General features: G+C 50.4%; 2 protein-coding genes across 10 annotated transcripts; one reads left to right on the plus strand and one right to left on the minus strand.

Annotated features, from left to right (window-relative positions):
* Positions 1 to 323: 323 nt before the first annotated feature.
* Positions 324 to 8,848, plus strand: LOC118311979 (dynein regulatory complex subunit 4-like). Its single transcript, XM_035636178.2, has 12 exons — positions 324 to 360; positions 4,071 to 4,416; positions 4,588 to 4,683; positions 5,296 to 5,493; positions 5,587 to 5,793; positions 5,872 to 5,926; positions 6,323 to 6,528; positions 6,839 to 7,006; positions 7,116 to 7,202; positions 7,279 to 7,485; positions 7,687 to 7,752; positions 7,841 to 8,848. The coding sequence occupies exons 2-12, from the start codon at positions 4,414 to 4,416 to the stop codon at positions 7,958 to 7,960; spliced, it is 1,413 nt and encodes a 470-aa protein (XP_035492071.1). The 5' UTR covers positions 324 to 360; positions 4,071 to 4,413; the 3' UTR covers positions 7,961 to 8,848.
* kif16ba (kinesin family member 16Ba) lies at positions 8,775 to 23,003 on the minus strand. Of its 9 annotated transcripts, none has more exons than XM_035636172.2 (27): positions 22,807 to 22,999; positions 21,243 to 21,312; positions 21,054 to 21,167; positions 20,464 to 20,580; positions 20,112 to 20,209; positions 19,854 to 19,963; positions 19,558 to 19,700; positions 19,297 to 19,465; positions 19,072 to 19,203; positions 18,803 to 18,978; positions 18,282 to 18,347; positions 18,136 to 18,195; positions 17,942 to 18,061; positions 17,808 to 17,859; positions 17,501 to 17,638; positions 17,004 to 17,086; positions 16,744 to 16,838; positions 16,551 to 16,583; positions 16,331 to 16,384; positions 14,918 to 16,243; positions 14,730 to 14,846; positions 14,538 to 14,640; positions 14,059 to 14,106; positions 10,810 to 10,929; positions 9,610 to 9,699; positions 9,343 to 9,415; positions 8,775 to 9,246 (listed from the first exon to the last, which is right to left on the minus strand). In XM_035636172.2, the coding sequence occupies exons 1-27, from the start codon at positions 22,851 to 22,853 to the stop codon at positions 9,161 to 9,163; spliced, it is 3,840 nt and encodes a 1,279-aa protein (XP_035492065.1). In that variant the 5' UTR covers positions 22,854 to 22,999; the 3' UTR covers positions 8,775 to 9,160. The 9 variants fall into 9 exon arrangements, 8 of the variants coding, with proteins under 8 accessions (XP_035492065.1, XP_035492063.1, XP_035492069.1 ...); XM_035636170.2 differs by having other exon boundaries at positions 9,332 to 9,415; positions 22,807 to 22,998; XR_004794125.2 differs by lacking the exon at positions 8,775 to 9,246 and adding an exon at positions 10,218 to 10,387 and having other exon boundaries at positions 9,356 to 9,415; positions 22,807 to 23,000.
* Positions 23,004 to 23,960: the final 957 nt, after the last annotated feature.

Below are 23,960 nucleotides of genomic sequence, written 5' to 3' on the forward strand. Positions count from 1 at the left end.
ATCAGCCAATCTGAGCTTTCATATAAAACAACACTGTTCAGTAAAACTGTGACGTTGAATCTGTGTTTCTTGTTTCCTGTTTCCTTCCACACGACTGTGACACCTGAAGCATCAGATCTTTGAACAAACTGTAACTAAAGAAGAAGAAGCTGAAGGAATATGAAGAGATGTGAACATGACCAGAACGTTTCTGTACAATAAAAAAATCTAATTAGAACATTCCATCAAGATCCAAAGGATCAAAGTCACACACACTGCTGTGATCTGTGATGACGTGAGTCCTACATGAGCACGTGTGAAAACAGAAGCAGCTGAAAGAAGTTCTGGAGGTTCTGAAGGTTCTGGGATCAGCTGCTGATGGTAAAGGGAGAAGTCTAGTGTAACATTAATAATTAGATTCCAATCGACATGATTTCGGTATGATGAAGTTATGATAAACATTGTTGTTAAGAGTGTTTAGGAGGTGTGACGAAGTTGAATGAGGCACTGAATTGCTCCTCTCACCTGGAGATCACCTGCCCCCTCAGTCCCTCACTACCTGCCTGCTCACTACCTGCCCATCACTACCTGCCTCCTCACTACCTGCCCATCACTACCTGCCTTCTCACTACCTACCCATCACTACCTGCCCGTCACTACCTGCCTCCTCACTACCTGCCCATCACTACCTGCCTCCTCACTACCTGCCCATCACTACCTGCCCATCACTACCTGCCTCCTCACTATCTGCCTCCTAACTACCTGCCCATCACTACCTGCCCATCACTACCTGCCTCCTCAATACTGGCCTCCTCACTACCTGCCTCCTCACTACCTCACTACCTGCCTCCTCACTACCTGCCTACTCACTACCTGCCTCCTCACTACCTGCCTCCTCACTACTTGCCTCCTCACTACTTGCCTCCTCACTACCTGCCTCCTCACTACCTGCCTCCTCACTATTTGCCTCCTCACTACCTGCCTCCTCACTACCTGCCTCCACACTACCTGCCTCCTCACTACGTGCCTCCTCACTACCTGCCTCCTCACTACCTCACTACCTGCCTCCTCACTACCTGCCCCATCACTACCTGCCTCCTCACTTCTTGCCTCCTCACTACCTGCCTCCTCACTACTTGCCTCCTCACTACTTGCCTCCTCACTACCTGCCTCCTCACTACCTGCCTCCTCACTACCTACCTCCTCACTACCTTACTACCTGCCTCCTCACTACTTGCCTCCTCACTTCTTGCCTCCTCACTACCTGCCTCCTCACTACTTGCCTCCTCACTACCTGCCTCCTCACTACCTGCCTCCTCACTACCTCACTACCTGCCTCCTCACTACTTGCCTCCTCACTACCTGCCTCCTCACTACCTGCCTCCTCACTACCTCACTACCTGCCTCCTCACTACTTGCCTCCTCACTACCTGCCTCCTCACTACCTCACTACCTGCCTCCTCACTACCTGCCTCCTCAATACCTCACTACCAGCCTCCTCACTTCTTGCCTCCTCACTACCTGCCTCCTCACTACTTGCCTCCTCACTACCTGCCTCCTCACTACTTGCCTCCTCACTACCTGCCTCCTCACTACCTCACTACCTGCCTCCTCACTACTTGCCTCCTCACTACCTGCCTCCTCACTACCTCACTACCTGCCTCCTCACTACCTCACTACCTGCCTCCTCACTACTTGCCTCCTCACTACTTGCCTCCTCACTACCTGCCCCCTCACTACCTCACTACCTGCCTCCTCACTACTTGCCTCCTCACTACCTCACTACCTGCCTCCTCACTACTTGCCTCCTCACTACCTGCCTCCTCACTACCTCACTACCTGCCTCCTCACTACCTGCCTCCTCACTACTTGCCTCCTCGCTACTTGCCTCCTCACTACCTGCCTCCTCACTACCTCACTACCTGCCTCCTCACTACTTGCCTCCTCACTACCTGCCTCCTCACTACCTCACTACCTGCCTCCTCACTACGTGCCTCCTCACTACCTGCCTCCTCACTACCTGCCTCCTCACTACTTGCCTCCTCACTACCTGCCTCCTCACTACCTGCCTCCTCACTACCTCACTACCTGCCTCCTCACTACCTGCCTCCTCACTACCTCCCCCATCACTACCTGCCTCCTCACTTCTTGCCTCCTCACTACTTGCCTCCTCACTACCTGCCTCCTCACTACGTGCCTCCTCACTACCTGCCTCCTCACTACTTGCCTCCTCACTACCTGCCTCCTCACTACTTGCCTCCTCACTACCTCACTTCCTGCCTCCTCACTACTTGCCTCCTCACTACTTGCCTCCTCACTACCTGCCTCCTCACTACCTGCCTCCTCACTACCTGCCTCCTCACTACCTCACTACCTGCCTCCTCACTACATGCCTCCTCACTACGTGGCTCCTCACTACCTCACTACCTGCCTCCTCACTACCTGCCTCCTCACTACCTCCCCCATCACTACCTGCCTCCTCACTTCTTGCCTCCTCACCACCTGCCTCCTCACTACTTGCCTCCTAACTACCTGCCTCCTCACTACGTGCCTCCTCACTACCTGCCTCCTCACTACCTCACTACCTGCCTCCTCACTACTTGCCTCCTCACTAACTGCCTCCTCACTACTTGCCTCCTCACTACCTGCCTCCTCACTAAGTGCCTCCTCACTACCTGCCTCCTCACTACCTGCCTCCTCACTACTTGCCTCCTCACTACCTGCCTCCTCACTACCTGCCTCCTCACTACCTCACTACCTGCCTCCTCACTACTTGCCTCCTCACTACCTCACTACCTGCCTCCTCACTACTTGCCTCCTCACTACCTGCCTCCTCACTACCTGCCTCCTCACTACTTGCCTCCTCACTACCTGCCTCCTCACTACCTGCCTCCTCACAACCTGCCTCCTCACTACCTGCCTCCTCACTACTTGCCTCCTCACTACCTGCCTCCTCACTACCTGCCTCCTCACTACTTGCCTCCTCACTACCTGCCTCCTCACTACCTGCCTCCTCACTACTTGCCTCCTCACTACTTGCCTCCTCACTACCTGCCTCCTCACTACCTGCCTCCTCACTACCTCACTACCTGCCTCCTCACTATGTGCCTCCTCACTACTTGCCTCCTCACTACCTGCCTCCTCACTACTTGCCTCCTCACTACCTGCCTCCTCACTACCTGCCTCCTCACTACTTGCCTCCTCACTACTTGGCTCATCACTACCTGCCTCCTCACTACCTGCCTCCTCACTACCTCACTACCTGCCTCCTCACTATGTGCCTCCTCACTACGTGCCTCCTCACTACCTCACTACCTGCCTCCTCACTACCTCCCCCATCACTACCTGCCTCCTCACTTCTTGCCTCCTCACCACCTGCCTCCTCACTACTTGCCTCCTAACTACCTGCCTCCTCACTACGTGCCTCCTCACTACCTGCCTCCTCACTACCTCACTACCTGCCTCCTCACTACTTGCCTCCTCACTAACTGCCTCCTCACTACTTGCCTCCTCACTAACTGCCTCCTCACTAAGTGCCTCCTCACTACCTGCCTCCTCACTACCTCACTACCTGCCTCCTCACTACCTGCCTCCTCACTACCTCACTACCTGCCTCCTCACTACCTGCCTCCTCACTAAGTGCCTCCTCACTACCTGCCTCCTCACTACCTCACTACCTGCCTCCTCACTACCTTCCTCCTCACTACCTGCCTCCTCACTACCTCACTACCTGCCTCCTCACTACCTTCCTCCTCACTACCTGCCTCCTCACTACCTCACTACCTGCCTCCTCACTACCTGCCTCCTCACTACCTCACTACCTGCCTCCTCACTACCTTCCTCCTCACTACCTGCCTCCTCACTACCTCACTACCTGCCTCCTCACTACCTTCCTCCTCACTACTTGCCTCCTCACTACCTCAGATGAGGAATGAAAGTGTGGACATGAGGACGTTGAGTTATGAAACGTTGAATATTGACAGAATGTCCTGATGTAAAACATTTCATCTCTAAACTCACGTGTTGTCTGATTGGACCAACGTGTTGTTAGTGTGTTAATAAAAAATATAAATAAAGTTTTCTTTGAAAAGGTTTCAGACGGTCACGTGACGACGTTGACATGGCAGCGGTTGTGTGGGTGTAGCGAGCTAACAGCTCCGAGCGAACATCGAACAGCTAACAGCTCCGAGCTAACAGCTAACAGCGAAGAGCTAACAGCTAACAGCTCCGAGCGAACATCGAACAGCTAACAGCTCCGAGCTAACAGCTAACAGCGAAGAGCTAACAGCGAAGAGCTAACAGCTAACAGCTCTGAGCTTACAGCTAACAGCGAACAGCGAAGAGCTAACGGTAAAGAGCTAACAGCGAAGAGCTAACAGCAAAGAGCTAACAGCTAACAGCGAAGAGCGAACAGCGAAGAGCCGCGTCTTCACGATGGTGAGAGAAGTTTTCATCTGTAGCTTTTATCGGGAATTTTATTTTAATATCAGGTTTATGATTTTACAAAGCGGCACAGTTAGCCTGTGCTAGCTTAGCATCAGACAGGCACCGGTAGCCGCCGTTAAACGTCGTTAAACGTCGTGTGAATGTGTTGTGTTTTCTTCCCAGGCGCCGAAGAGTAAAAGCAAGAAGGCGGGGAAGGGGAAGGGGAAGTCCCCCGCGGTGGTGGACGGTCATTCCACCGAGGAGATGTCCAAGGACCAGGTCAGACTCAGAGCAACTCTGCTAGCGTTAGCATTAGCATTAGCGTTAGCATCAGTCTGCGCTGCGATCGGAATGAAATCACATTAAAACGAGTTGTGAGACTCGAACCTGTTCAACAGCTGATGTGACGTCAGAAGCCTGTTCGTCCAATAAAACACACGAGGGAGGTTTTATTTGACTTCCTGCTTTTCTCACAAAGTCAGAAGAATTAAATCAAATGAGAATTAAATCAGAAGAATCAAGTCTGGAGTTGAACTTTGAAGAAAAGATCAAACTACTGACGTGAAACTGTTAATTCACCACACCAGAACTTGTCTGTACGACGTTTACACAAATCTGGAGAAGAACAAATAAATGTTACTGACATTACAGAGAATCTGACCTTTAACCCCACAAGCGGACCTGACAGGGTCACGACCTCACACCTGTGCTACGGTTCTTTACAGGTGGTTTGTTTGTTGACAGAGAAAAACAAGCTGATATAAGTTTAATTCAACATTTAATCAGAAACGAAGGCAGACGAAAGTTCAACAGAACTAAAACTTGTTATGCACATTTACTCAGGTACTGTACTGACTCCTCCCACTCACCCTGACTCCTCCCACTCTGCAGCTGGAGCAGCACATCGTCCGCCTGCGGGAGGAGCTGGAGCGCGAGCGTGAGGAGCGGAGCTACTTCCAGCTGGAGACGAACAAGATCCAGGGCTTGTGGGAAGTTTCCCGCGTGGAGCTGGAGCGAGAGAAGGACAAGCTGAGGGTCGGCCAGCGGGAGAGGGAGGAGGCAGAGGAGCGCCACCGCGTGGAGATCAGTGTGAGCTGCACCTCAAGAATAAATAATATACCAAAAAATACTTTTATTATCATATCTATATCTCATATTTCTCCCCTGACGCTCTGTGTCCAGGTTTACAAGCAGAAGCTGAAACACGTCCTGTCCGAGCAGCACCAGAACGTCTCAGAGCTCAAGATGGACGCCGCCGCCGCCGCCTCGCTGCTGCAGCGGCAGAACACGGAGTCGGAGCTCGGCCTGCGGACAGACACACAGGGCCTGCAGGCGGACGGCAGGGAGAAGAGGCTCCGCGACGACAACTGCATCGAGGAGCTGACACTGGTGAGAAGATATGATCCTCATATATTATTATATTAATAAATCATCGACCATCTACACTCACGTCTGTTGACTCCACAGAAACACCAGGTGGAGCTGATGGAGCTGACGAACGACTTCGACCGGAGGGTCAGAGGTGAACAAACTGATTATAGATTATAGAAATCTGTCAAACTGCAGGAATAATTAATAAATACAATGATCTGATTCATTGATCATGTATAAATAATCATCTTAACATTTGTTTCTACGGAGGAAACTAATAAAATAATATTAATAACGACCGACTGTACAGTAAAACAATTCATCTATATAAATAAATAAATCTTTGATGAGCAATAAAAAAGGAATTCTAAAGTAATTTACAAATCAAATATGAATCCACCAATAAAGAGTTGAAATTCATAAAACATCAACAATTACATCATTAAAAAACTTTCATGGATTCATAAATGAACCAGATGTTAAAATAATAAGAATTTAAAGGTTTCTGTCTGAGTCTGTCTCCTCCTCTGTTGCCATGCCAACACAGGACTGGAGGTCAAACACCACAAGAAGATGCAGGTGATGATGGAGGCAGAGGGCAGGAAGCGGAGGTCAGAGGTCAACGAGCTGGAGGACAGGATGAACCGTCGCGTGGCGTCGCTGATGGAGGAACACGCTCGAGCTCTGAGGGGCGCTGAGGAATATCACTGTGGAGTCCAGAGCAAGATCCTGACGGACCAGAAAGTTCTTGAGGTCCGTATGTATATATATATACAGGTATATATATATATACTGTATATAAAGAGATAAACACGTGTTGACGTTGACGTCCTGATGAGTTGTTCCTGTGGTTGTCCACTAGAGGGCAGCACAGAGGTCACAACATGTAGAACGTCCTGATTTACATAATGTAAAATAAATAAAACCAGAGACACTTTAACTTTAATAATGAAATTATGACTTTTGTTGTTTGAGTCCGACAGAAGATTAAACTAATGTGTGTGTTTGTCTGTCTGCCTGTCTGTTTGTCTGTCTGCCTGCCTGCGTGCGTGTGTGTGTGCAGGAGGAAGCAGCCGAGGTGCAGAAGCAGCTGCTGAGAGCAGACCATCAGCTCTCAGTTGCGCAGCAGGAGAACAGACGTCTGCGTGAGTCTCTGCAGGAGAACCAGCAGAAGCTGCCGGAGCTGCGGCTGCAGCTGCAGGACTACAACCGGGCCCGGGCCCAGATGGTGGTGCGTTCACTGACGGGCCCTGAATGCATCGTCACCACACATCTCAGTGTTACTGACGTGTAGTTTGAGTGTGAAGGAAACTAAGTGATGAATGGTGTTGTTGTGACAGACAAGTCGAGCTCGTGTGAAGGTCGTGGAGGAGGAGCTGAGGGATCTGACGGTGGAGCACGAGCTGCTGCTGCAGGCCTTCGAGAAGGTAACGGCGCTCTGTCGTGTGACCTTACGCCAGCGGGGGGGTGGCGACATTAACGTCTCAGACACTCTGTCGGCAGGTTCAGCAGGAGCGTGACGAGCTGCTGAGGAGGCAGATGGACGCCATTTTGGATCTACAGCAGAAGAGCGGACTGAAGGAGCTGCTGCTGGAGAGAAAACTGGCAGCTCTGACTCAAACCGTGGAAAAGAAGGAGGCTCAGCTCTGCGCCGTGCTGTCCACCGCCGCCGACCAGGAGGCCGGCTGCAGCGCCGCGAACAAACTGCAGGTGATTCAAGGTTCTCTACAGAACCTGACTGGTTCTGATGCAGCGCTTTAAGAGTCTTTAACAAAAACTTCACAAACCTCCTCAGAAAACATCAAGACGTTCTGTCAGGAGAAGTTCACCACGTTCTCTGTGGGACCGTCTCCTGACAGGACGTGTCGCATGGTCGTTGTTCTGTGTGTGATCGTGTTTCTCTGCTTGTAGGAGATCTTGGTGTCGAAGCAGAACACCATCGGTTCCTTGCAGCAGGACTTGGCTCGAGAGTGTCAGGTGAGTCGTCAATGACGAGTCACTTCCTGTCGTGACGAGTCACTTCCTGTTGTGACGAGTCACTTCCTGTTGACCATGTGATCCGCAGGAGTACGACCAGCTGCTGACGACCTGCGCGGAGCGGCTCAGCGCTCGGGGAGTTCCACTGTACGACTTCCCCTTCAGAACGTCGCAGCAGATCCTGAATGCACCGCCGGCCAAACACTGAGTGAGTCAGGTTCACTCAGCGGCGCCACCTGGAGGCCGCACCTGGAACTGTCCACACAAACTAATCATCAAGATCCCGATTAATAATCAGGCATGAAGATGAAGAATCATGAGAAAAAAGTATTTATATTTAAATTCATGGACTCTGGTTCAGTGTGAACATCGTTCCACCAATGAGGAGCCAGAACAGAGCAGACAGGATGTATATGAGCGGTGGCTCCGCCCCCTCGCAGTGAGGAAGGAGCAGAGCGAGTTGTAGTCCAGATGTGAGACAACAGAACAGCTGGTCCAGTGTCCCACCGGGGTCATGCTGCTGAGGAAACTCGCATCATGCACCCTGTCTCTGTCCTGTCTTCATCATCACCTTTATATTATTGGATATACTGTATATTATGTCATTGCATCAGTTAGAATTATTATTATTATTGTCATCGTAAGAACCACACTGTTCTCTCTCCTGAAGATAATGATGAAGTTCAGATTTGACGTTTGTTCCTCTGAAGGTCAAAGTGAGAGGCTGAATGTGTTTCATTAGACACAACATACATGACACATCCGTCACATCGTCCTTCAGACATGCGCTCATCACTGTTTCTATGGTCATGCCTGCCAGAGGTTTAGCTGTTCCCCTAATTACCAGTCTTGATGCTTAGCTAAGCTAACAACACTGTTCTCACACACACACACACACACACACACACACACACACACACACACACACACACACACACACACACACACACACACACACACACACACACACACACACACACACACACACACACACACACGTCTGAATGATCAGAACAAACTCGTCACATTTTAACGACAGTTTATTTTAAAAAGAAAATATTTAGCTGCGATTGAAAATAAATAATAATCAGAAGAAGTTTGACGTCTCTGAGGACAATTATAAATGTTCAGGATATGAAATGTCTCATGACGACGCACCAGCTGATGAGGAAACAGGAAGCAGCTGATGTTTCAGTGGCGGTGACTCGGTGCAGGGAATCGAACAGTCGGCCCTGACAGTGTTCACGCACTGAACATCACGACGAGCGGGATGACGGGAGGCGGGAGAGGAAACCGACCAGCGACGCCTCCGCCCTTTGACCTTCCGAGGTGGTTCAGGGGGGCGGGGCCTCAGCCGGTGCCATGGCTGCTGGACTCGAACACGCCTTTCTTAAAGAACGGACAGAACTCACAGACAGCGTGTTTGGACCGGTCGGTGCTGAGAGGAGAGCTGCAGGACGACGACATCACCCGGAACACGCTCCTCAGGTAAATCTGTGAAACACACGACAGTCACGTCACAGGGAGTCTGACGCGTCTACATGTCAATAAAGATTTATTCAAACGTCAAGCGTCCTGCCTCCAGCTGACCGCGGCGCTCAGCCACCATCCGCTCGTCTCGGTTCCCAAACAGCTTCTTGGGAGGGAACTCGAGAACCGCCAGCTGAAAGACAGACAGGAGGTCAGACAGACAGAGAGACAGACAGACATACAGAGAGACACAGACAGAGAGACGGGAGGTCAGACAGGCAGACAGAGAGACAGACAGAGAGAGAGAGAGACAGACAGACGGTCAGACAGACAGAGAGAGAGACAGACAGACGGTCAGACAGACAGAGCGACAGACGGACGTCTCACCTCTGGATACTTGACTCTGAGGCTACGGTGCATCTCTCTGAAACGACTGTAACGTCTGAACACGGTCCAGGTCTCGTCCATCACTGACATCTGAAAACACACACACACTTATGACCTGTACTGCAGCCACCTGTTTATACAACATACACACCTACATACGTATATTATACAACCTCAATGTGCAGCTACTGACATCTGGTTTTCATTTAACTGTACAAACGTTATATTTGACTTCACCACCTCTCCTGACCATGTTTTCTCTATGTTCTGCACTTCCAGCTGGGTGAAAATGTATTTTCCTTTATTGATCCTGTGAAGTGAGAACGTTCTCGTCTCGTGAAGAAACATTTAATCATGTAAAGGGCCCATATTGTCAAAATTGGGAATTCCTGGATTTTTTAATATAATTAATTAGGTCTCAGGTCTGTAAGTACAGTAGAAGTGTCAAAAGAAATGTGACGCAGCGCTCACCGTCATTCTGTTGCTGAGCGACCAACAACACGAGAACAATCATGAAGCCACATCATTGACCAGGATTCATGAGGATATTAATACAAGAGACCAGTACTGACTCTGAATTACTTGACCCTTGCAAAATTCATCGGTACCCGGTGTCGGCTGCGGCCCGCGACCTGGAGCTGCTGCTGGGGCAGAGACACTGGTGTTCTGGAGGACCGGTGGACCAGCAGCAGCCTCGCCACCAACACCAGGTACTTGTGGGTCGTCGGGAGCAGGAGACAGAAGCTCCTCGCTCTGGGACGACACGGTCAGAGCCGCTCTGAGGTGAACAGAGGAGCTGGTTGGCCTGGACGTGTGTCACTTAGAAAACAGTCGGCCAATCACAAGAGAGGCTCATATCATATTAATTAGATAGGCCAAGCTCCTTAAAAAGAGAAATAAAACCATATTGAAATAATAATAATGAAATAACAAATATTTTTTAAGGACCAAAACTTCAAATAAAACACCAGAAAGGTGAATATGGGACACTTAATCGTCCAGTAATCAAAACCATTCAAATTCTAAAACCACCACATCTGGAGACCAAAGGGACGAAAGTCACTAAGTAACTAAAATGTCGCGGAGTAAAAACTTTTCCCCCTATTTTTACATTTTGTAAAAGTTACAATTTTTCACTGAATGTAAATGAATGACGAACAAGTTGTGGAGTAGATGAACTCAGTTCCAGGACGAACTCACCTTCACCTCGAACTCAAAGTGCTCGTCCTTCCCCTGCCCGCGGAGGACGTAACGAGGAATGCTAATGCTAACGGCCTCCAGGCCGCCGGCGCTCGACCCGAGAGGACGAGAGACCAAGTGCTGCAGAGGAAGTGAACGGAGAGAGAGGAAGAGGAGGTGAAGAGTCAAGGGTCGTTGTGAATCATTGACACTTTGAGAAAATGATTTACACAAAACACCAGAAGAATCAAAGTTCAATTTTAATTAACATCAGTTGAAATGAAACGATTCAACATTGATCACATTTCATTTGAAATATTTATTCATCCACGAGTCATTTTTTTCATCACAATCGTTCTGACACATCACAAACAACTCAGTGATGAAATGATATGATGAATCTTCAACACGACTAAAAATAGTAAACAACCAAAACCAACAAAGACAAAGAAACTTCATTGTCATTCAGTGTTCTGTCCGTTGGTTGCGACTCAACGTAAACTAGAGATATTACAGAAGGTTAACACTCGTCATCGCCAATCTCAATTACATAAGAGAAAAGTTTGAAAAGGTCTTAAAATGTTTAAAAATCACTTTCAGGTACATCAGACATCTGGAACTCTTTGTCCCGTCAGATGTAAAACAGACGCCTTGTTCAACACATCCTGAAGTGACAGAGGTCTGAGGCAGGTGAGACTCAGGAACTCAGGTGATTGATCAACATCACAGCCTCGGAGGGGCAACCCAAGGATAACTTCCAGGAGTGGCACCGATCAGAGGAGGCGGGCCCCGACTCCACCGTCGGTGCTTGACTGTGCGGTTTGTGAGTTGAGAACACGATGTCTACCACCAGGCAGCTGTCGTTCTGTCTCACGACCAGACGTCCGATGTCTGATCGCTTGCGGAGTTCGAGTCCCCGGAATTGGGGTTGGAGGGGGACCAGAGTGGAGCCCCGCGGCACCGGGTGAAAGACCCCGTCCTCCTGGAGAAGAGCTGCGTGAGTGTCCGTCAGGAGGAACTGAAAGATGGCGTCCTGATGGCCTCGGGTGGAGTTCAGGACCTTGACGCTCGTGTAGAGCAGAGGACAAATATCAGCCAGGGAAGGTTTTCCAGGGCCGTCGTCCATGTTCCCGTGGACAATGTAGAGCAAGTCTGCGAGGACTCGCTTGAATCTGCAGGTGATGTGAAGGCCACTGTCCAGGATGATGTCAGGAACATTTGACGTCCAGTCCAGCGAGAGGACCATGAGGTCATCAGAGAGTAACGGGTGACTCTTAGTCCCTTCAGAGAACTTCTGAGGAGCAACAGCCTTCAATAAAGACGTACAGAACTCCTGGGTAAGCTCTTGGCTGTGGGTGAAGACGGCCAAGACGTCATCTTCGGAGCAGCCGATCAGGCGGACGTGCTGCCCGGCCAGACTGATCTGGACCTTCTTGATGTCAAGGAGATAAAAATGGTGGATAAGAGCCAAAGAGTCGTCAGGATCCGCGCCAGCCGAGACAACTGTTATGTCCTTCTCCGACAGAAGCAAGCACCCGGGTTTGGGAACGGGTTCGTCCTTGTTGGACGTTCTGACCCAGAAAACACTCAGTGGTTTGATCACTTGCAATCGAGGAGACAGAGATTCCAACATTTCCAGCATCTCTCGGGACGAACAGGTTTGTAGCTGGGACAAGACGGGCGGCAGCTCAACCAGCCTCTGATGGAACACTTCAGGACTTTTGTTTTTAACAGAGGACACGGATCCTTCGGGCCACTCGGAGACGCCCATGATCACGGACCTGCCGGTGTTCTGAGGTAGACTGAGGGCGCGATCCCTCGACGGACCAACCGGCTGGAAGGATTCTGGCTGTGGTCTGAGCTGCATTCGATGGATCAGTGGCAGTTCCTTGGACACCATGGTCACATACTGAGAGAGTACAACCATCATTTCACCGACTCCAACTTTTGGGATTTTGTCCCGTGTGTCCTGCAGCCTTCTACCTGCGTCTTTGTACATGTCAGACAGTTTTCCAACAAACGATCCGAACACGAAGCTCCTGTTTGTCTCACGCTTCATTTGACCACATTCCTTTGACTTTTCCTCAGAAGTGATAAAACCATTGACGGAGTTCTGTGATTCTTCCCCTTCGCTCGTCCCTCGGTCACACGTTTGGTGTTTGAAGTTTTCTTCTGAGCGTCCGTTCACAAGCAACTCCTTCACTCTGACTTCAAAATTCTTCACATCATCAGAAACGCAGCAGGAGGAGGAGTTTCTTCGTGGATCAGCGATTTTCTTGTTTGCTGAACGATCAAGTTCACAAATAGCTCGTCCGACTTCTGGAGGCGTGTTCACTCGTCCTCGCCGCCCAGCGTCTTCGTAAGGCACTTCTCTTTTAAACAAGACTTTAGCGGTGGACACTAGTTTTTCTTCTCTGTGCTGCGTCAACAGGACGTCTTCAGGGTCTTCTGATGAGCTTTGCTCGACCGTATGACGAGAGTTTTCCTGGAGCTCCATTGCAGGCAGGAAGCTAGACCCCAACCTGCCGGCGCTCTGTGTGCACAAGGGGGGGGGGGGGGTCCGTGACTACAAGGTCAAGAAGGACGCGAAGGCTCTCTGAATCATACCGACGTCCATAATTCACCCCAATGAGAATTACAGATGGTGCATCACCAGGTGCTGAGTGATTCAAGAGGTCTGACATGCAAATTAGGATGGAAAGTGACATTTCTTTCTGAAATCTGTAAATTCAGACCAAACGTGAGCAAAGAAGCATTTGTAATGATTCCTATAGTTACATCCTTTACGGTAATGAGGTGGAAAGTGTTGACTGTTTTCACACATTTTAATTTTATGCTTCTGGCCCAAACTCCAAACATCTCGCCCTTTATTTCACTGACAAACAGAATCTGCAAAAACTATTTTAGCCACGTTTGATTCCACGTGAGACACTTTTGATCATTTCGATATGTTTCTTTTTCTGTGAATCTATATTTCATGCAATGTTTTGTTCCCGTAGCAGAGAACAAGCTTCCTCATGAACATTCAGAGCTGCCAAACTTTCAAGACTCGAACAGAACTCGACAAACGTCAGGGACTGGGATCAGAAAACAAAATGTCTTCAACCGTTTGGCAACACTGAAGATTTAAAATGGAAACTCACTGTTCACCATTTAATTTTCTAATGATGAGGAATTATGTAATTTTTACATATAGGACCGCTGCCATAACGAGTGCAGGATCACAGATGATTTGAATGAATGATTATTTAAAACAAGACGCAAACTTACCTCATACTTCAGCCTCCGAGGATTCATGTTCTGCAGCTTCTCATCGTCCTGAAAAGATCCAAGTGTCATTTGATTTGATTGATATGATTTGATATTATGAACGGAATGACAAAAACATTGGGCAATTTATATATTTATTCCAAATAACTAAATAAAAAGGGAAACGAATGTAATTTTTTTATGTAGATAAACATCAATTAATCTTTTCTTCACTGTTAATTGGTAAAATAAAAGTTTGAATATCTTCAAATGTAAACACTGACCGGCCACCGGGGGACGAACCACGTGGTTGTCATGTCGTCCATCTTTATTTATGTATAACTATAATGTGATAATTTGAGAACAGAAATCTGATCAAACCTGAAACATCAGAATATTCTCAAATCTGAGAAATTAAAAACAAAATGTATTTTCTATCTGAATCGATTCTCTTGTTTTTGTTGTTCTGTCTGAGGCAAAGTGCGAGTGACGGTTCTCACCCGGAGAGATTCACAGGACTCGGACAGATCCACGTCAGCGCCGTTCAGGAGGTTGATCTTGCGGAGCCTCCGCTGCACTTCCTCCTCGATGTACGTGTTGATCCTGGAACGATGGACGACAAAGAAGAAGAAGAAGATGAGAAACACGAGCAAACAGAAGAAACACGTTCACCCAGCAGCTCGTGGACCGACCTGTCGTCGGACAGCGGCAGCAGCGTGTTTAGACTCTGGACGTGTCCGACCAGAGAACTGCTGTTTTCTTCCCCTTCGCTGATCCTCTGCCTCAGCGTCTGGATCTCCTGCTCCACCCTGAAGAAAACACCATCATGAGTAGAAATATTCATCCTTCAAGTTCCACTGAAATCCGTTCTGTAGTTTACCTCTGCTGCTCTAGCTCCGCCCCCCTCAGGCGCCTCAGCTCCTCAGTGTCGGGCTCCAGGGAGACGCTGCGCCTCAGGGCCGAGTGCCTCCTTTCCAGCCGGGCCACCGCCTGCTCCATCGCCTCCCTCTGCTGCTTCTCCTTGGACTCCAGGATCTCCTTCTCCTTCCTCCTCACCTTCTCCTCCTGCCGGGCCACGTTGGCCGTGAACTCGTACGTCTCCTGGAGCTGCTGCAGCTGCTGGGCGCTGTTCCGGTGGAGGTTGAGTTTCTCCTCCTTGTCCTCCAGCTCCTTCTCCACCTGGTACAGTGTGTTGTCCAGACCCGGTGGGCTGTCGCAGTTCCCATTGCTGCTGCCGCCGCCGCCGCCGCCGCGCTCCACCACCTCCACGGCTCTCTGCTTCTCCTCGGCCAGCGTCGGGAGGAGGCCGTGGGCCAGGCTGGCCAGCTGCCGCTCCTTGAACTGCAGCCTGTTCTCTGCCTGTTTGACCAGCTGCTCCTCCTGGAGGACGGCGGTGGCGTCCTGCGACCCCTTGTCCTGCGTCTCCTTCAGCTGCTGCTGTCTCTCTTTGAGGCCATGGGCGAGGAGCAGCGCTGCGTTTTGCTCAGCAGAGACCTCCTCCTCCAGACGCTCCCTCTGCTGCCGGAGCTCCTTCTCCAGCCGACCCAGCTCCTCCACCTGCGCCGCCTTGAAGTCCGCATACCGAGCCTGAGCGGACCTGGCCTCCTCGCCGGCGTCCTCCACATCCGGCCGCTCTCCGGCCTCTTTGGCTCGGAGGAGCGCTCCTCTGATCTCGGCCAGCGCCCGGCGCTCCTCCTCCAGCCGGCAAGCGTCTTCCCGTGTCAGCAGCGCGGCGGCCGCCTCGTGTTTCTCCCTCAGCTGCTCCTCCAGCCTCCCCACCAGACTCAGCTGCTCCCGCTCCTGCTCCTCCAGACGCTGGCGCTCGGCCTCCAGACGAACCTTCTGCTCCTCGCGCTGCCTCTTCAGTCTCTCCAGCTCGCGGTATATCTCAGTCTGCTCCGCAGCCTCCTGCTGCCACCGCTGCTCTTCATCCTGCTCCACCTCCAGCGGCTGGCTCGGCCGCCGCTGAGGCTCCTCCCCCGGGACGTCCGAGCGTCTCTCCTCCTCAAAGCGCTCCTTCTCTACCAGGAAGTCATGCAGACGACTCTCGATGTCCTGGCTGCGGCGGCGGAGGCTTTCCTCCTGACGGAGGATCCGCTGCTGCACCTCCTCGGACTCTTTGCGCTGACTCTCCACCTCCTGTTGGAGGCGCTCAAGCTCCGCCTTCTCAGTCTGCTGCTTTGCCTCCATCTCCTGGATCAGCCTCCTGCAACACAGACCTTCAGGTCACATCCTCTGTGCTGGTTTGGTCATATAAGAATTAAAAACCCTCTAATCAGAAAGTCGACCGTACCGTTTGAGCTCCAGTTTCTCCAGCTCCTCTCGCTGCTGTCGCTCAAACTCCAACCTGGAAAAACACAAACATCCGTCAGCTCAGAAAATAAAAGAAGAGCTCAGACATCAGTGAAGGCAACACGCCACAGGTGAGATGAACAGCCAGTCAAATGAAGAACAGAGAGACAAGCAGCAGGACAATGAGACACAGGAACAGGAAGTGACGGCCAAGTCTCTACCTGAGGAAGACGGGGCCCTTCTCAGTGAAGAGCCTGTCGACAGCACAGAGGCAACTTTAACAGAGGTCAGAGGTCACCAGCAGGTGAATGAACGTGTTGGTCTGTGGGGGGGGGGGGGGGGGGGGGGGGGGGTGTCTAAGCTGAACGCCACATGCTGCTGCTGCTGATGTCATCAGTGTGCGCGGCCACTCACCCGGGGTTGTAGAGCATCACAGTCGATAGGTTTTCACAGGACTTGGACAGATCCGTCATGGACATGGACAGACTGAAGGTCGAGAGCAGGCCACTCTGAGAGGGGTCAGAGGTCAGAGGTCACATTTCGTGATTGAGGGTCACAATGTGATATATATTGATTTGTTATGTCACTGGAGCTTCGACCTGCTGTGTTTTAATACAGGATTTTAAGATAAAGATCCCAGAGCAGGTGATTTAAACAACAACACAAACTCAAACCTTTCGTTTCTCCCGAAGCTTCGCCGCCTCCTTCGGATGATTGAACCGAAACATGTTCGTCCTGCCGAGCAGAATCACGGCGCCTGGAGGGAAACACAGGAAACATTTCAGAAAACACACTTGTGTATACAGCTGAACACGTTCACACTGGAGATGACGTCAGCAAGGTGAGACGCACCAAACAGAGCTCAGGTTTTCAGACGCCGCCTCAGTTCTTACAGAGACGTTGATGCCGAGTTCACTCTAGACGATTTTAAGCCCGATGTCCTGCTCGCCCACAAAAATTCTGGAGCCAACAAAAAACCTCAAATCGAAGGAGAAGACTCGAGACTCGATCGCTGTGTGAACTATCAACGACACCATCACAGTGACTCGCCGCCTAAACGTCTGGACGCGTAGGCGAAGACCAAATCCTGCGTGTGAGCTGTCGTGTCATGTGAACTGAATCCGAAGACGATTGGTCTCCTCTGAGAAGCAGAAAGGCGTTGGCTCCTCACCTTGGTTGAGCGGCGACGCCTCCGTCACCTGAACCCCGTTGACGGAGCACTGAGCTCCGCCCAGCGGCACCAGAGTCACTGTTCCGTTCCGGTTCTCGAACAGGCAGTGTTCACTCTCCAGGTCGAGACCGTGAAGGACTGAAGAAGACAAACATCACGTGATCAGTTTGTGTCAGAGCCGGTGAAATAAACTCTAGACTCTGATCTGATTTATATCCACTAGAATTTGAAATGACATATTCAAGGTGCAGGACCGTTGACACATATCGGTGACAACACAATGGACTGATCCAGATGTTTGACTCACTGATGTCCTGCTCCGTGGACGTGTCCTCTCTGCCCACGTACGTCCGTCCCTCCTGAAGGGAAACACAGAAACTTGATCAGTTCAGGTAAACTCTGTGAAGTCAGATCTTAAATGTCATGTGAAACTCCTCGGACCTTCAGGTGGTACAGGATGATGCCGGTGCTCAGGAGGTCGTCGTCGATGCCGATGAGGTGAGGCAGCTCCGAGTCCAGCACCACGCCGATGCCCTCTTTCCTCAGAGCCAGAGTCTCCTCCTGCAGACACTCGTGTCAACGACCACAGAACAAACACAACCCCGTGGTCAGAGGGTGAACTTCGACCTTCTCACCTTCAGGATGTTCTGGGTCTCATTCCATTTGTTGGTCCACTCCCTCGTCAGCTCCCGAACCTGCAAACACAAATCAACACAGAGGTCACACGACCTTCACACGAGTCACCACGGCTGAATGGATCGCAGGTGAAGGTCCGACTCACCCGGGCTTCGTTCTGGTGCAGTTTCTCCTCCATGCTCAGAGCGGTGGGCGAATCCAGGAGAGCGATCTGACCACAGGAGACAGACACTGAACGTTAGGGGGGTTTACCTGGTTGGTGGGGGGGTGTTTACCTGGTTGGGGTGTGGGGGAGGTTTACCTGGTTGGTGGGGGGTGTTTACCTGGTTGGGGTGTGGGTTGTTTACCTGGTTGGGTTGGGGGGATTCACCTGGTTGGGGTGTGGGGGTGTTTACCTGGTTGGTGGGGGGGTGTTTACCTGGTTGGGGTGTGGGTTGTTTACCTGGTTGGGTCGGGGGGGGTTCACCTGGTTGGGTTGGGGGGGGGGGGGTGTTTACCTGGTTGGGTTGGGGGGATTCACCTGGTTGGGGTGTGGGGGAGGTTTACCTAGTTGGGTGGGGGTGTTTACCTGGTTGGGTTGGGGGGGGTGTTTACCTAGTTGGGTGGGGGTGTTCACCTGGTTGGGTTGGGGGGGGGATTCACCTGGTTTGGGTGTGGGTAGTTTACCTGGTTGCCCTGAACCAGCAGAGCCTTCAGTCGGGCGATCTCAGCCCGCAGTTCCCTGATCAGCCTGACGTTGGCGTCCTCGTTGATAGTCGGCTTGTTGATGATGTTCTTGGCCCGGTTGGCGTAGCGCAGCGTGCTCAGCGTCTCGCCGTAGTTCACATCCGCCGGGGAAATGGCTGCGACAGGAAGTGATTTTTTCACATAAACAAATCAAAGCCTTTGTAAAATTCAAAATGTTGGTGAGAGGAAGCTTCGGAGCAGCGTCTCACTGGCGATCATGATGGTCTTGGCGTTGCCCCCCAGACTGTCTTTGAGCAGCCACGTCAGCACCGAGTCCCTGTACGGGACAAACACCGACTTCTTCTTCAGGTTGGTGTTCACACCGTCCTGCGCCATGTCCGCTGCACAGACAGGAAGTAGTTCAGGACCAGTGATATAAAGGTTCATGATGTTCATGTGAGACAGTAGATGAAGAGGAGGAGGGAGTTTCTGACCTAGAGAGGAGATGACATTGCCCAGGGTGACCAGTGACTTGTTGATGTTGCCTCCTTCCTTCAGTCGGACGCCGGTGGCTCCGGTGGCGTCTGCTCGCTCGCTCCCGGCCAGGTCCACCAGGTGGATCTTACTGACCGTCTCGCTCGGCATCTCTGCGTCGAACTTGGCCTGACAGAGACATGAGAAGATTCATTTCTCATCGGGAAATGAAGGCCGAATGCCACGTCGGGTTCCGTCCAGGGGTTCTGTTGCGTCCTGACCTGTGTGAAGTTGATGGTGAAGATGGCGTGCGAGCGGCTGCTGACATCGTTCATGCCGGTGCTGGCCGTGGTGCGGTTGATGTTTCCGGCCTCCATCAGCTCCTCCACGTCGCCATAGTTCTGCACCAGGTGTTTGGAGAGATCTGAGGTCAGAGAGCACACGTCACCTCACTGCCTCCAGCAGGATAACTGGACCTTCTCGCTCGTCTCACAGAACCAGATGCCAGAAAGAAGAACAGTGGTTTTACTTCACAGTTCTGTGGTCTGATCTGTGAACAGTCCTGCGGCGCCGTTACCTTCCACGTACGGTCCGTCCTTCGGATGTTCGCGAACCCTCAGGTTGTAGGTCTGAGTGGACTTCCTCCTCAGCAGGTCTCTCACCCGCTCGTTGTAGATCTCCAGGTAACTGAGTCCACAAACACAACGTGAACAACTCATGAACACGTCACTTCCTGTGTCGTCGCTTCATGTTCAAACTGAAGATGAAGTAATGATGTGTGAGGTCACAGACAGTTTGGTGTCGTGACATGGTTTGTCCAGCGGATGGCTCTCACCTGACTTCAGTGCGGAAAGACGCCTCATCCCACCGAGTCGCCTCCAAGATGCGACTGAACAGACGCTCACAGATCCTTGGGATCAGACCTGCGTCGCCCTGAAACGACAAGACACGCCCACATCAGGCCTCGGAGGCTCCGTCCCCTCCTGACGTGCAGCCAACAGCTGATCAACAAACGAGACTGAAACAATAAAATGTTTCTTTATTTCTACGTTGAGTCTGTTTCACCACTCTGCTTTTTTTCTGTTAACCAATTTCTGAATCTTTTTTTTTTTTTTTAATTATGATATAATATTTGTTCTGTCAGGTCAGACTCATCACACATGAAAACATCTGGAGCTTGGTCTCACTGGATTTCCCATCATGCTGTAGGACTTCCCCGAGCCCGTCTGACCATAGGCGAACACGCAGGCATTGTAGCCCTCGAACGCAGCTTTCAGCACGTCACCGCCAAGATCTCTGAAGACCTGCAGACAGGAAACAGTGTTTTAGATCAGAGACTGTATAAACAGTCTCTGATCGTCTTCATATACAGTCAGTGATCGTCTCTATATACAGTCAGTGATCGTCTTTATATACAGTCAGTGATCGTCTCTTTATATATAGTCAGTGATCGTCTTTATATACAGTCAGTGATTGTCTTTATATACAGTCACTGATCGTCTTTTTATATATAGTCAGTGATCGTCTCTTTATATATAGTCAGTGATCGTCTTTATATACAGTCAGTGATCGTCTTTTTATATATAGTCAGTGATCGTCTCTTTATATACAGTCAGTGATTGTCTTTATATACAGTCAGTGATCGTCTCTTTATATATAGTCAGTGATCGTCTCTTTATATATAGTCAGTGATCGTCTTTATATACAGTCAGTGATTGTCTTTATATATATGAAATGAAAGTGAAATGAGCTCAGAGATTAAAAAATAGACGTGTACCTTCTCCTGAGAGACGAAAGTGGAGCTCTTACAGTCGCTGGAGTCGTAGGAGAAGTCGTACGTGAAGGTTTTGGTTCGGTCCCTCGTGGAGTCTCCTGTGACGCCGTCAGGAACCTTCAGGGTCAGAAGACGACGGGAGTTCAGCTTCACAAAGAGACGTCACATCGTGAAGACAGAAACGAGACAAACCTTCAGGTTGGTGACGGACGTCTTGGTTCCCTCCATCGCGATGATGCTTTTTGCCGCCAGGTCTTTTTCCCTGAGAAGATTTAAATCAACACGAAGCAGCAGCTTGAAAACATCCACGATACAAATGTCAATCTGAGATGTGGGCGGAGACTCAATACCACAGCTCCGGCCAAAATCACTACTGACTCCACATGACGTCACCAGAACAAGTTGGCGGCTCCTGAATGTGAGATATTTTAACTTCATGTTTATACAACGAGAGGAAGAAGTCGCTGATCGTCTTTATATACAATCGCTGATCGTCTTTATATACAGTCAGTGATCGTCTTTATATACAGGCGCTGATCGTCTTTATATACAGTCTCTGATCGTCTTTATATACAGTCAGTAATCGTCTTTATATACAGTCAGTAATCGTCTTTATATACAGTCACTGATTGATATACAGTCAGTAATCGTCTTTATATACAGTCGCTGATCGTCTTCATATACAGTCAGTGATCGTCTTTATATACAGTCGCTGATCAATATACAGTCGCTGATCGTCTTCATATACAGTCAGTGATCGTCTTAATATACAGTCAGCAATCGTCTTTATATACAGTCACTGATTGATATACAGTCAGTAATCGTCTTTATATATAGTCACTGATCGTCTTCATATACAGTCACTGATCCTCTTCATATACAGTCACTGATCCTCTTCAGAACAGTCTCTGATCGTCTTCATATACAGTCAGTGATCGTCTTTATATACAGTCACTGATCAATATACAATCGCTGATCGTCTTCATATACAGTCACTGTCGTCTTTATATTTCTTCTGGTCCATTTCAACAGGACATGAATCATAAACATTATGTATGTTATGAGTCTGTCATATAATGAAGGTCTACACACACACACAAGCACACGTGCGTCAGGTTATTTACGTTGATTTACATATTTTTCAGTTAAAAGGAGAATAATTATCTTCATTTAATAAATAATAATATAATAAAATGGCAATGCTTGTCTGTCTCTCTGTCTATCTGTCTCTCTGTGTGTCTGTCTCTCTCTGTCTGTCTGTCTCTCTCTGCCTGTCTGTCTGTCTATCTGCCTGTCTCCCTGTCTGTCTGTCTCTCTTTCTGCCTGTCTGTCTCTCTGTCTGTCTGCTTGTCTGTCTCTCTGTCTATCTGTCTCTCTGTGTGTCTGTCTCTCTCTGTGTGTCTGTCTCTCTCTGCCTGTCTGTCTGTCTATCTGCCTGTCTCCCTGTCTGTCTGTCTCTCTGCCTGTCTGTCTGTCTCTCTGTCTGTCTGACTGTCTGTCTCTCTGCCTGTCTGTCTGTCTATCTGCCTGTCTGTCTCTCTGGCTGGCTGGCTGTCTGTCTCTCTGCCTGTCTGTCTGTCTCTCTGTCTGTCTGACTGTCTGTCTCTCTGCCTGTCTGTCTGTCTGTCTCTCTGGCTGGCTGTCTGTCTCTCTGTCTGTCTCTATGTTTGTCTGTCTGTCTCTCTCACACACACCTGCGGCAGCACAGTTCACTTCACAGTTAAACAATGTTACAGTATTAATATTAATAACTCACCGCCGGTCCATGGGCCGGACCCGGACAGCCACTCGGACCGAGGCCATCTCGAGCCGCTGTTGTCCTCCCGGTTGTCCTCCTGTCCACCCTCCTGTCCTCTCGGTTGTCCTCCTGTCCACCCTCCTGTCCTCTCGGTTGTCCTCCTGTCCGTCCTCCCGGTTGTCCTCTTGTCCTCTCGGTTGTCCTCTTGTCCTCTCGGTTGTCCTCCTGTCCGCCCTCCCGGTTGTCCTCCCGGTTGTCCTCCTGTCCGTCCTCCCGGTTGTCCTCCTGTCCTCCCGGTTGTCCTCCTGTCCGTCCTCCCGGTTGTCCTCCTGTCCGTCCTCCCGGTTGTCCTCCTGTCCTCCCGGTTGTCCTCCCGGTTGTCCTCCTGTCCTCCCGGTTGTCCTCCCGGTTGTCCTCCCGGTTGTCCTCCTGTCCTCCCGGTTGTCCTCCTGTCCGTCCTCCCGGTTGTCCTCCCGGTTGTCCTCCTGTCCTCCCGGTTGTCCTCCCGGTTGTCCTCCTGTCCTCCCGGTTGTCCTCCCGGTTGTCCTCCTGTCCTCCCGGTTGTCCTCCCGGTTGTCCTCCTGTCCTCCCGGTGCTCCGTCAGTTCGTCGGTCGCCTCAGTGTTTCACGATGAGCGACTTTGCCTTTTAACAGCAGCTCACAAGGTCTGTCTGTTAGCATGAGAACAAAAGTCACGGAGATAAGCGAGCGACTGCACACGAAGAGAGCAGACCGGACCGGGGGGGGGGGGGGGGGGGGGGGGGGGGTGGAGCCGGGGGGGGCAGATGTTATCGTGGACCCGAGACGCGACCGTGAGACAACCGTCTCTGATCCATACTGACCGACTGTTAGCTGTTAGCTTCTGAGCGGGCTCTCACGTGACAGACGCGTCAGCTGACTCTAACGTTCCACCTGTACGGAGGCCAGCAGGAGACAAACGATCTGACCGAATGACCGGATATGAATTCATATCTCCAGTAAAATGTATAATGCTCATTTTTGATTTGAGTAGAAATGAACAGTAGAGTCAGTGAAGCAAGTTTCACACAGGTGAAAGTGCTGCGACTTGAAGATCAGATAAAACAACAGAATTCATAATTTCTGCTCTTTGTTGAAGGCCTGAATGTGACATTTAACAATCATTAATATATAAATATTAACGATAAATAGAA

This window comes from Scophthalmus maximus, chromosome 8, assembly GCF_022379125.1.
Source record: "Scophthalmus maximus strain ysfricsl-2021 chromosome 8, ASM2237912v1, whole genome shotgun sequence".
Lineage (NCBI taxonomy): Eukaryota > Metazoa > Chordata > Actinopteri > Pleuronectiformes > Scophthalmidae > Scophthalmus > Scophthalmus maximus.